Source organism: Engystomops pustulosus, chromosome 1, assembly GCF_040894005.1.
Source record: "Engystomops pustulosus chromosome 1, aEngPut4.maternal, whole genome shotgun sequence".
In the NCBI taxonomy this organism is placed as follows: Eukaryota; Metazoa; Chordata; class Amphibia; order Anura; family Leptodactylidae; genus Engystomops; species Engystomops pustulosus.
Genome location: NC_092411.1, coordinates 211,537,996 through 211,550,806, shown reverse-complemented (window position 1 = coordinate 211,550,806; position 12,811 = coordinate 211,537,996). Strand labels below are relative to the sequence as shown.

The 12,811-nt window shown below is 38.1% G+C and overlaps 1 protein-coding gene across 1 annotated transcript in view; it reads right to left on the bottom strand.

Moving 5' to 3' along the window:
• The window catches only part of ENPEP (glutamyl aminopeptidase), a 35,619-nt gene extending 24,818 nt beyond the window's left edge, over window positions 1–10,801 (bottom strand). The window contains exons 1-3 of the mRNA XM_072119311.1: window positions 10,051–10,801; window positions 2,377–2,518; window positions 505–636 (exon numbers count right to left, since the gene is read on the bottom strand). Coding sequence (XP_071975412.1) covers window positions 505–636; window positions 2,377–2,518; window positions 10,051–10,724 — 948 coding nt within the window. The 5' untranslated portion in view covers window positions 10,725–10,801. The remainder of the gene's footprint in view (window positions 1–504; window positions 637–2,376; window positions 2,519–10,050) is intronic.
• Window positions 10,802–12,811: the final 2,010 nt, after the last annotated feature.

Here is a 12,811-nt window from a genome sequence, read left to right as displayed (position 1 = left end):
CCAACAGTTTGGGCATCAAACAGCCACTGTTCCTACTGTCGTTGGTGTCTAATAAATTATTGGTGAATAGTTATTTATTATGCACAAACTAAAAACTTTTAGTGTAGTGTTACTATTATTATACTATAAACATACTTGATCCTACTTCATAGTTGCTGGTTACCTTATATAATGGTTTGCCGTTGAGAGCAGTTATTTAATTTACCAATTATACATTAATTGGTTGTCCATGTGATACATGGACATGGTGGATCTTAAAGAATTGTAGCTGCTCTCCACCCTGGGTGATATATTTGATAATTGGATTATGGCCCTGTATGTATTAATCAAAATGACCTGATAGGGTAGTTGTAAAATAAGTATTCTCACCACCCCAACCCAGAAGGAATTACACAAAATGATGCAGCAATAATAACACCCCTAGTAAACTAAAAGTATATCAGATACTATCAAGGTGGATTTAGCACTTAAAAAAATATGACTTTCAATCAGATTATTACTTACAGGAACACCTCTCTTTGAAAACCGTTCCACATATGTAAACTGGTGGACTGCCCAAGCCACCAAGTATGTACTCATAGGCACTGATTTAACAAAATCTGTTCTGATCCACCCATTTCCAAGGTTTTGACTAGCCTTAAAAGAAAAAAGTTTGGTTAAAGTCTATAATAATAATAATAATAATAATCTATATTTATATAGCACCAGCAAATTCCGTAGCACTTTACAAATCACAGGGGACATATACAAATATAATATTACATAACAGAGTACAAAACTGTCATATGGAAAAATAGGAACAAAGGCCCTGCTCACAAGAGCTTACAGTCTATGAGGGTGAGGGCATTGACACATGAGGGGAAAGAGCTTGTATAATGGTCCAGCCATTCTTTATAAGGGAACAATATAAAATAATTTAATAAATAATAATTCTGCTGCATGAACCAGCCATCAGCCGCCATCTTATTTACAGGGTCCAAGGTGAAAAACACTGCAGAGAAGCCTGGAGCTTAGTTTATATCTGGTGTTTGCCGGATAACAGATGGGAGATAGGACATAGGATGGATTAGTAAAGGTAGAGTTGATGTTTCATGCAGTTAGCGAGTATGATAAGCTTGCCTAAAGAGATGGGTTTTAAGAGCACGTTTGAAGCTTTGGAGGGTGGGTATTAGGCTGAGAATTGGAGCGACTCAGGAAAAGTCCTGGAGACATGCATGAGAGGTTCAAATTAAAGTAGAAATTAATCTAATATCACTGGCAGATCGAAGAGCACGGGAAGGGCGATAGACTGAGATGAGAGAAGAGAGATAGGGAGGTGCAGCATTATTCAGAGCTTTGTGGATGAGGGTTATTATTTTAAAGTTAATACGGAAGGAAAAAGGCAGCCAGTGCAGTGATTGGCACAAACTGGAGGCATCCGTGTAGCATTTGGTCTGATAGACAAGCCTGGCTGCTGCATTAAGAATAGATTGTAGAGGAGCGAGTTTAGTGAGTGGAAGACTGATTAGTAGGGAGTTACAGTAGTCGAGAGTGAATAAGCGCAACAATTAGCATCTTAGAAGTTTTAATTGTCAGAAATTGTCGGATTCTGGATATGTTTCTGAGATGCATGAAGCAAGAGTGAACAAGAGATTGAATATATGGTGAAAAGGAGAGGTCAGAGTCCAGCACCACCCCAAGACAGTGGACCTGCTGCCTGGATGCTATAGTGATCCCACAGACCGAGATGGAGAGGTCAGGGTTAGGTAAGTTAGTAGATGGTAGAAAGACAAGAAGATCAGTCTTAGAAAGATTAAGTTTCAAGAAGAAAGAGGACATGATGTTAGAGACAACAGAGAGACATTCACTAGTGTTCTGGATTAAGGCAGGGGTGATGTTACGTGTATATAGCTGGGTGTCATCAGCATAAAGATGATACTGGAAACCAAATCAGCTGATGGTTTGTTCAATGGGGGCAGTATAGAGGGAGAAGAGAAGAGGACCTAGAACTGAGCACTGAGGAACCCCGACACAGAGAGGAAGATAAGAAGAGAAAGATCCAGAAAAGGAGACACTGAAAGTGCGGAGATAGGAAGAAAACCAAGAGAGTGCAGTGTCTTTTAGGCCAATGGAGCGACTCATCCTGAGGAGGAGCTGGTGGTCCACAGTATTGAACGCTGACGATAACATCAATGTTTTATTTGACACATAATGTAGTATTTTTAGTCCTTTTAGTCTTTAAATGTAAATTTGACTATATCATATTTCTGTTAGAATTGTTTGGATTATTCATGTATTTAACAAAAAATGATTCATCTGAATGGCCATCATATAACATGGCATTTGGCCTGGATAGAACTGCATGGATATGAATAGAATGGTTTGATTTCTATTTACCTGAGCAGGCATATTGGAGAGTGCACTGTATTCTGCACCGTGGGTAATGGAAATTGAGTAAGTTGCTTTTTTATTGGGCTCGTCGAAACATGGGAATGACTTCCGTGCATCTGTTGGCTCATGATCTGTAGCTGCTATGCTCCTTGGGAAGGAAAGCACAATATTCAGTGTTTTTTTTTTCTGCATTTAAACTTTTTCCATGGGTATTTAAATGTATGATACGGCTCTTTACAATTGTGTATTCTTTATCAGTTTCAAGCATAGACATTAAAATAATTTTTTAGAAATGAAATGAATAAAAATAACAGCAATACGAAATCTATAGTATATAGGACAATAATGTTGTTGGATGGGAGCATAGTGGGGTTCATTGAGTTTCCAAAAATGTAAAGCGTTATGAAGTCATACAACATTATGTTTTTCAATTATATCAAAGTGATTTAAATGAGAATTATTAAGATCTATTTCACTGTCTATAAAAATAACAGTGGTCTGAGCATAAAGGACAAACAAATGATGTATGTTGATAGTTTACATGTAAGTTTACCTACCCACTCACTGGACTAATTATTGAGGAATCTGCTATGTTGAGTTTATTTGTGCTGACAATGCCAAGAACTGTTTTCCCCCCCTCCAAATGTTATTCAAGAAAACACAATAAATCAGGAAGTGGCTTCCATCACTTTTGGTAAACTACACCCACCCATGATTACAAGAGTATTTTATGTAGATTTTTTGTATAAATGAAATTTTAATTATATAATACAGCTATAAATGCTGGTTCAAATATTGGCTCTGAAAAGGTAGAACATTAGAGGTATTAGGTTTAAGATTCTGAACAAAGATTATGAATAGTTTGGATATATACATATGAGATAAATCTAGTCACGCTCAATGGATACGTTTCTGGTAGTCCATGTGGAATAGTTGTAACTGGACTCTGTCACCATATCCTGAGAGACGAGATTCTTATCTCTAATAGAACACCAAAAGCACGTTTCTAGGTACTACAGAACTCAAGATAGGGGTTTTATTGAAAGAGCATAGTCACATTACAGTCATTTGCACCTTATTTACAAGGATACATACATACAGCATATATTGTGTCGCAGCACAGACCACAACACAATATACAATAAATTGTATATTGTTAAAAACTCAAGATAGGGGTGTTTAACTTTGCAGAGATTTATAGTAAATCTTTTTGCTGCTACAAAAAAGATAGGTATCTACCAGATCAGTGTAGCAGGGGATTGTATTAGGGAGACATTAAGAGTCTTCTGCTGCCACATCCTATGTATTCTATTATGTTCCCTTATTCACTAAGGAATTATATGATCTATAATATTCTCCTAAAATAATCTAGATCCCTGCTTCACTCCTTGAACAACCCCCTCATCTTCACCACCTTGGAAAGACTTGCTTAGGGAATGATTTACTGGATCTCTTCATGTCTGACCAGCTTACCTTTGATCTTGCAGTACTTGGAAAATTTTACCAACTTCACTTGCTATATCTAAATTACTGTCACTTATCTTATCTGTGACAGGTAGTTGTAAAGCTAGATTACCAGTACCAAATGAGGGATCACATACTATTATGTAGTACCCCATGTTCTGGAAAACTTAAATCACCAGAACTCATTCAGGCTTCAGTAGAATTCTGCTGACCTTTAAAATGTTCTGCATTCTCTTCCTCACAACTCCCTACAATGAGTAAAGGTCAGTGAGGTCAAAGAGTTTCTTCAGAGCACATAGATGTGGACAGTGAAGATGTCATCTGTCTTACCCTGTATTTTGCTTTTAGGCCAGGAGAATTAACAGAAGCAATTTGGAATGTTTTAGCATTGAAAACGTAAACTAATCTATCATTTCCAGTATTAAAGTGGTTATTGAAGGAGTTTTTGGTTATAATGCTATACATCTGGATCCCTATTGATCAGCTGATAATTGTAGCCTAACAATGCTGGAATAATAACAAAGAATGGGGAAAGCTCTAATTCCCGTTTAGTAGCCAGTGCTGGGAACTGAAGCTGAGCCCCTACTTAGGCTCAGGGCTGGTTTTAGGGCCGGTTTTAGGCAAAACTAAAAGTGGGGCCCCAAAATAAAACTATTTTATGAACAGTCACAATAATAACACTTTGTCGTTTACAAACAGTAGTATGGTAAGGCAATCTGTAATATGGGACTGTAGGAGAATTTTATAGGAGATAAACAGATGATAGGTAGATTGATGACAGAAGATAAATATGAAAGATGATATAGATTTATAGACAGATGATAGATTCATAGATGTGAAAATATAAAGTAGATTTTATATAGATGGCTAGATAGATGATTGGAGATAGATTGATATGAGATATAGATAGATGCAGTAGAAGAGACTTAAAGAATTGATCAATTGATAGATGGATAGACAATAGGTAGGAGATATAATAGATAATAGACAGGTAGATAGAAGATATATAGATAAATAGATATAAAAAAAATTAGATAGATAAATCGTTAAATAGGTCATCATTGTAACTATGCTGGAAAACCACTTTAAAGGAAATCTACTGCCAGGATGAAGGATTGTAAACCAAGAACATTGACATACTAGTGTCTGCCCCATCCCCTTTTAGCTGCTTATTCCCATTTTTTTTTACCAAAAAAAACAGGGCATACGAAGCTAAAAGAAAAGTGGATCCTGCCAGAGGGGGCACACACCAGTATGTCAGTGTGCTTGGTTTACAGTCCGTCATCCTGGTGGTAGATTTCCTTTATTCTCAACTATCAACTTTTACTGCTGCCTATAGTCTGGTCCATAAAAATGATACTAATATATATATATATATATATATATATATATATATATATATATATATATATATATATATATTTATTAACCCCTTAAGGACGCAGGGTATTTTCGCTGATTTCTCGCTCTCCATCTTCAAAACTCCATAACTTTTTCATTTTTCCGTGTACAGAGCTGTGTGAGGGCTTATTTTGTGCGTAACAAATTTTACTTTCCCATGATGTTATTTATTATTCCATGCCATGTAGTGGGAAGCCGCAAAAAAATTCCAAATGTGGAAAAATTGAAAAAAACTGCATGTGCGTCATGTTCTTGTGGGCTCAGTTTTTACGACTTTCACTCTGCGCTCCAAATAACACGCCTACTTTATTCTTTGGTTCGGTACGATCGCGGTGATACCAAATTTATATAGGTTTTATTGCGTTTTAATAAATTTTCAAAAATTAAACGAATGTGTACAAAAAAGAAAAAAAATTTTTTGCCATCTTCTGACGCTAATAACTTTTTCATACTTTGGCGCATGGAGCTGTGTGAGGTGTCATTTTTTGCGAAATGAGCCGACGTTCTCATTGCTACCATTTTGAGGACTGTGCGACATTTGGATCATTTTTTATTACATTTTTTATGTCATCTAAAAAGGTGTAAAAGTCGCATTTTGGACATTTGGGCGCCATTTGCCGTTCCGGAGGTCACCGCCGCCCGTAACCGTTTTTATATTTTGATAGATCGGGCATTTTGGGACGCGGCGATACCTAATGTGTCTGTGATTTTTACTATTTATTATATTTTATATCAGTTCTAGGGAAAGGGGGGTGATTTGAACTTTTAATATTTTATTATTTTTTTACATTTTTTAAACTTTTTTTTTTCCCCTTTTTCCCACTGTTTCTTAGACCCTCTAGGGTACATTAACCCTAGATGGTCTGATCGCTCCTGCCATATACTGCAATACTACTGTATCGCAGTATATGGCATTTCTGCACACTATACATTACAATGAGCCACAGGCTCATTGTAATGCATGTGCAGAAGCCATGTATCCTCGGGTCAAACGAAGACCCGAGGCTACCATGGCAACCGATCGCCGCCCCCCGATGACGTTCGGGGGAGCGGCGATCGGAGGTAAGATGGCGGCGCCCACGCGCCGCCAAATTTAAAGTGCCGCCGGCGACTTTGCCGGCGGCAAAGAAGAGGTTAACACCCGCGATCGGTGCAAGCACCGACCGCGGGTGATAGCGATGGGTCTTTGCTGCGATATGCAGCAAAGCCCATCACTGTATGAAGAAGGCTCAGCCCGTGAGCCTTCTTCATACAACCTTCACAGCTCCGTGGCGGATATATCCGTCACGGAGCGTGAAGGGGTTAAACAGTTTTAGTATCAGTTAAATATAATCATCTGTATATATTTATTAAACAGTTGTTAGTATCAGCTAAAAAAATTATATATATAATAATAATATATATATATATATATATATATATATATATATATATACACACACATTGGAATAGCTTTATAAATGCAGCCAGAAATTTTAGTCAAACCCTGCAACTGATCCTGTATTACCCTTGATGCAAATCAAGAGGCTAGTAACATCATAGATTTTGATTTGGAGCCCATATCCTGTAAATAGTAGCAGTCAGAATGGGCCTTCCATGGCTCATCTGCATGTTAAACTGTTCCAATGATTGCAAATATAGAGATTTCAAAATAGTTTTACTTTAATGCAATGACACTGTCATTTCCAGGGTACTTTATTAGTACTTTATCTGGGAAATTACAGGTAACAACTAGAAGAAATGGTAGACACTGAGAGAAACTGCATCTACAATGTCACATCACCAAAAAGGCATAGATAGGCAGCCCTCCTCCAGTGCATTCATCTCTGTTCTATGCTAGGCAATAGGGCTGCCAGACAGATTTTCCTGTAACGGATCCATATTAGAGTCAATAGAGTCAAAGCTATGAGTATGTTTTTGTATTGTGGGACACATGGAAAATATAATTCTACACATATATATATATATATATATACACACAGTATATGTCTTTGTAATTAGAATTTCCTAATATAAATAGACAAGTTTTATTGTGAAATAAACTGAGCTCCTGATGTCAATCAGTATCTGCTGATATAGAACAAGACTGCTGGGAGATTTCAGCTCTGAAGCATGCAACATTGCAAATCCTGATTCTTTGGACACCAGCATATACTATTATTAAGAGCGATTACAAGATAAAGATAACATATTATATACTTTATGTCTTTCTAAACTTTTTATGCAGACTTATTTTAGATGTAAACTATTAAAATGAATTCAGTTAAATGATTATAAGGCACTTGCATTTCTAGCAGTTTTTTTTAGATAAAGTTATTAGCAGTACATATGTGATAATAATGGCCTAATCCTAATCCTATATACACATAGCACTATATATAGTACGTATCAGAGGGCTCTATTAACACACTGCCCTGACAGAATGTCCAAATATTTCTACTTATAATTTTTGAATGTTATTTGTAACATTGAAATAAGACATATTATATGATCATTCTATAATAATCTAAAAACAAGGCCCTTTGACATGGACCAATGATTAGTAAATTAGAATTCTTGTTCCCAATAATTTTCCCAGTGAAAGGTCCTCTGTACATGAACAATGTTATCAGTGAAAAACTAACAATCTTTTATGTGATTTTATGGCTACTGCTTTCCGTCTGTCAAACGTTAGCAGATTGCATCTAGATACACTGTTTTTCACTCTACCGACTGACTATGGGGCGATTCTTGTCCAAGTGCCCAAGAAAAGCAGTGAGTGCTGTGATTTTGGATATGCGTATTGGTCCTTAGATATAATGGGGGAGATTTACAATGTTTTCTCCACTAGTATTCTAAGCAAGACTACAACTGAAATTAGACCTTGGGGAGATATCTCCCTATGGCAGCGGAGCTCACTTCTGATATACTAAGAGGTGAAAGCCCTTTAGTATATCAGGCCAGTTGAAGGGGAAATTAACATTAGTGGGATAAATTAATACTAAATACTTCACAGGAAAGCTTACCCCCAGGAAAAGCTATCAATATCAGATTCGGGGGGGGGGGGGGGGGAATGTGGGCACCCACCAGCTAATAAAGGGTTGTCTACCGAAACTAGAATAATAACAGATCACTGATAGAAGTTTAACTCTGATCATCATATGGTTTGTGCCCAGCTGGGACCCCATTATTATGAGAATGTACACCCCCAGGAAATGTGGAGAACATGGTTTCCTTTCACACTTATGGGTGGAGCAACAGTGCCAAGCAAGCACCCTATTGCTTTAATCAGGTCCATGGAATCGGCCAGATAAGTGAACAGGGAATAGGGCATGCTTGGCCCCACCACGTCATCCATTAGTAAGAATGGAATCCCATTCTCCTTATTGCTTGGGGTTCTGTTCTCATTTACCGGTAAATTGGGGATAACTTTCTGTGTTTGGAAAACCCCTCTTACCCTGGCAGAATATATTGTACAGTATTACAAATGTTCACAAAAGCTGAACACATGAAGTTTATACCGTGCAACAGATGAGGCATAAATACCTGCCTGGCAATTACATCTAAGCAGGAGGCCATCAGTCACATGAATTCTCATGGACATTTTAATGGATGATTTGGCAAAAGTAAAATTTCTGGCACTGTAATACTGTAACTCCATTGTTTGCAGAGACGTTTCATTGACTCAATCACTACAAATAGAACACGCTAAAATGTCTTGGACATGGCTTACTTCTTAAGTAACATTTGGTTTATGAAAGCGTGCTAGATATGTGTGCCAGCTGTAGTGAACACTACCCTGAAAACTAGACAAAAATATTACCATGCTTCAGCAGAGATGGTGTAAGGATTCTCAGCTCATACCACAGTTCAATGACTCCCCATCCAGAATTGTACTCCATATAAACTATTTTAAGCCATTTAACGATTAAATGCCCCATCCACCCATTATGCTCACTGATATAAATATACATCTAATGGTAACAAAGTAACTTCATATGCTTGAAAACAAGGGTAAATAAATTAGAACAAAAATCTATTCTACAGATTGAGAGCAAAACAAGAAAATAAACAAGAGCATTGTATATTTTTATCTGTTATAGTTATGCAAGTTGGAGCTATGAGTCATTTCCCCTTTCTTTTATAAACCAATAGGTACTTATTCCTACATGTAGGTAGAGTTGAGTGAATCTATTTGTTATTTTGAAAATTCAGTATGAATGTGGCATTTTTCAGGCACCCAATTGAATACAAATCTAATGTCTAAATGGCGGTTAACTAGTGCTGTCATCTAACCCAAGGGAGAAGGATGGGTGGGGAAAATGTAGACCATTTGTAAAAAAATGAATGACACAAGGAGCCTTTTAAGTAAGATCAGTGTTTTAGAGGACTAGAGAGAATTATATACCAATTACCAATGACAATTGGTGCAATTGGTACTGACTGATTCGATTTGGACCTGAATCGAATCTTCTGAAAAATTTGACAAATCTACAAATTTCTATATAGAAGTCATATTGTACCAATGCTCATCTAAAATTGAATAAATTAAGAATGTTGATATGTACATTCTTGGAATTTGGAGATCATAAAATAAAAATAAAAACAGCATAATAAAATAGCTTCTTTGCTTATATGATTATATTATTTTATAATAATAATAATGAGCTGTACTAAGGGCCCTCAATTTTTATATGTCGTTAATAGTACTATTGCTTTCTAATGTAGTATATGGCCACAGGTACAACTTCATATGTGGTATCAAAGGCCCTGTATATAAATAAATATATGCACACAGGCAAACACACACAAAAATATATAGCAAAAATACATTACTTGGTCACTCCATTTTCTTCATATGTAGTCCTGTAGAAGCCCACCAAGGAGCCATTTAACTTTCCTGAAAATTCTAGTGTCAGTCTGTAGGTATCATTCAGTGAATCATCGTTGGCATTGGGAGGCAAAATTTGGCTGGCTTCGAACACCACATACTCATGGAGCTTATATTCAAAGCAATGATTGATGGGAATCTCTTGGTTATTTGGATCTCTCAGCCTGGGCTTTCCGGTGATCTTGTTCTCCCTGATGTGCAGCCATAGATGCTTGGTATTTGAGCGAGTCAGCTTCAGCCAAATGGTAACAGTACCATTGTATATATCGTTATCCAGCTCAGCGTGAATACTTAAGTCATAGTGAAGGGGATAGATGTAACTTGGGAGTCTGAACTGGCTCCAGTCCCCATTTGCATTTTTTTCATCTGGGCAGGTTTCAGAGTCTGATGGTGGTGGGGCAGAGGTAGGCAAAGATGGCAAAGATGATGTAGGTGGATTGGTGACATCTCCATTAGTGCTTTTACATGGCTCTGGATAAGTAAGTCCAACTCCCAGCCCCACGGCTAGTCCTACCACCACCACCGCCGCCACAATAGCAGCTACATGTTTTCCTCTCATGCAGTACTTCTTAGACCCTACCTTCTCATACATGTCCATGTCTTGTAAGTCGTTTCCCATGTTGAGGACAGTGAGCTCTTCCTGATCCTCTCCTCCCAGCTGCTTAGCCCAGGCTGATGTGAGACTTTCTTCACTACTTGAAGCATACTTCTACCAGCTCCCCCTTCCTCCCCTCCTCCTGACCCTCTCCCCGCCTCTCTCAGGGCAGTGTCGCTGAAAATAGCTTAGTGTTAATCAGCAATAGATGGGGGTGAGATGTTATACAGAGAGCATCCCTAAACTAAAGCCCCAGGAACACCTTGAGAGTGAACTCTGTCCACATTGCTGCAATTACATGTCATTAATGCTGGAATGATGCCTTCAATTATGTATAGTTCAGATTATTACCTTCATGAATGCATTATTCCATATTCTGGGTTTATATGTAGTGATTTATCAACCAAAAAATCCCAAATTGTCAGGTTAGTTTTTAATCCATTTGTGCACCAGCTAATTTTTGGCTTTGTGACAAGGCAATTTATTGACTTTTCTCTCATTTACATTGCTATAGATGTAAGAGAGTTTGTTTCATACAGGGAAAGTTGTATTTGTTAATGGCACAATTTTATAGAGAACTTGTCATGCAAATGACCCACAAAAAATAAAGACTTCTTTAAAAACTATGATTAAGAATAATCGCTCTTTTACCTATACGGTTCCTTTCCATGGCTGCAATGTTAAAAAATTGCTTTGTAAACTTATATGAAACTCACCTGATGTGAGTCGAACACACTGTTGTGCAGATTTACTTACCCATTGTGACCCCGCGGTGCGTTGTCAGACGAGGATTCGGGTCCGGTGCGATTCACTAAGATGCATCCGAGTTCCTGCATCCGTGGCTTCTGCCCCAAGGTCCGCCGGAATTCACCATCTTCTTCCTGGTGCATGTGAGTGTTTGATCTTGCGACACATTTCCTTTTTTAAATTCCGCGGTTTGACTATCCTGGTGTTGTTTGATGAATAGAACTGTGTCTTCTGACAAGTTATGCACCCGTGGGTCCTTCATATAACCAGGACAAGTTAAAACCTGACATCCAAATGAATCACAGCAAGCGGAGATCTTGAAAACAATGAGCAATTGATGTTTTTTTTTCAAAAACATTGGAGCATATTTACTTACACTTCACTAAAAGTGATTTGTTCGTCTATAATGCTGCGTGTGGCGATTCATTAACATTGTGCGCCAGAAATCTTGAATGTGTTGCTTCCCTGCACTGGTCCAACAGAGTTCACCATCTTTTTTGTGGTGCACCACCAAGTTAAGATACTCGGTCCGAATCCAATGGCACGCCCCCTAATTTGTGTCGCATAGCAGCCAGGGCATCTGCACCACAAAAGGGTTTGCGTGCAACACAATCACAGCGCAGACACTTCTTAAATACTTGTGCAAGCCATTTTAGCCCTGAAGAACGCACATGGTCCAACAAAAATGCAGCGCGCGACCCTTAGTAAATGTGCCCCTGTTTGTTATACCATTCTTCATGCGCCTGTTCTGCACATGTTTTTGATGTTGACAATTAGAATTGTTTTCTGTCCCATTGTATTCAATCAGTCTGTTTCTATAGCATTTTTATGACACATGCAAGTGCAATGTGTTTTTCACTGATCAATTGCCATAGAAAAGATGGACCACAGTCATGAGCAGATCTAGGCATTGCCTGCTATCTTCTATGTCCCCTATCTCTTACTGGCCCACGTGAGATCAATTTGATCTCCCCTGTCTGGCCTCCTGCCATTTCACCTGAATGTTCAGTGCTAGACACCTGTGATACCTGCTGGCTGTTTGGGTACCTGATGGCTTAGGAGTCCGCAAGGTCCTGTCTTGGTCTGCTCGTGAAGTATGTATTCAAGTTGATGTGATGGGTTGACACCTCTTTGTGCCTCGACTGGAGGATATTGCTGGGCTGTGCATATGGAATATGGAATATATAAACATTAAGGAAACTGAAGGCTATGAGTAAGATCTGTGTTGGGTAGAACCGAGTTAATTATATCAGTCAGGCCCAATAAAACCATTACAATTTCTTATGTGGCTCACAGGAATTAATTGTCCACCCCTGGTCATGAGTCTTTTTTTATGCACCTTTTATGTGCTCTTATACATGCCC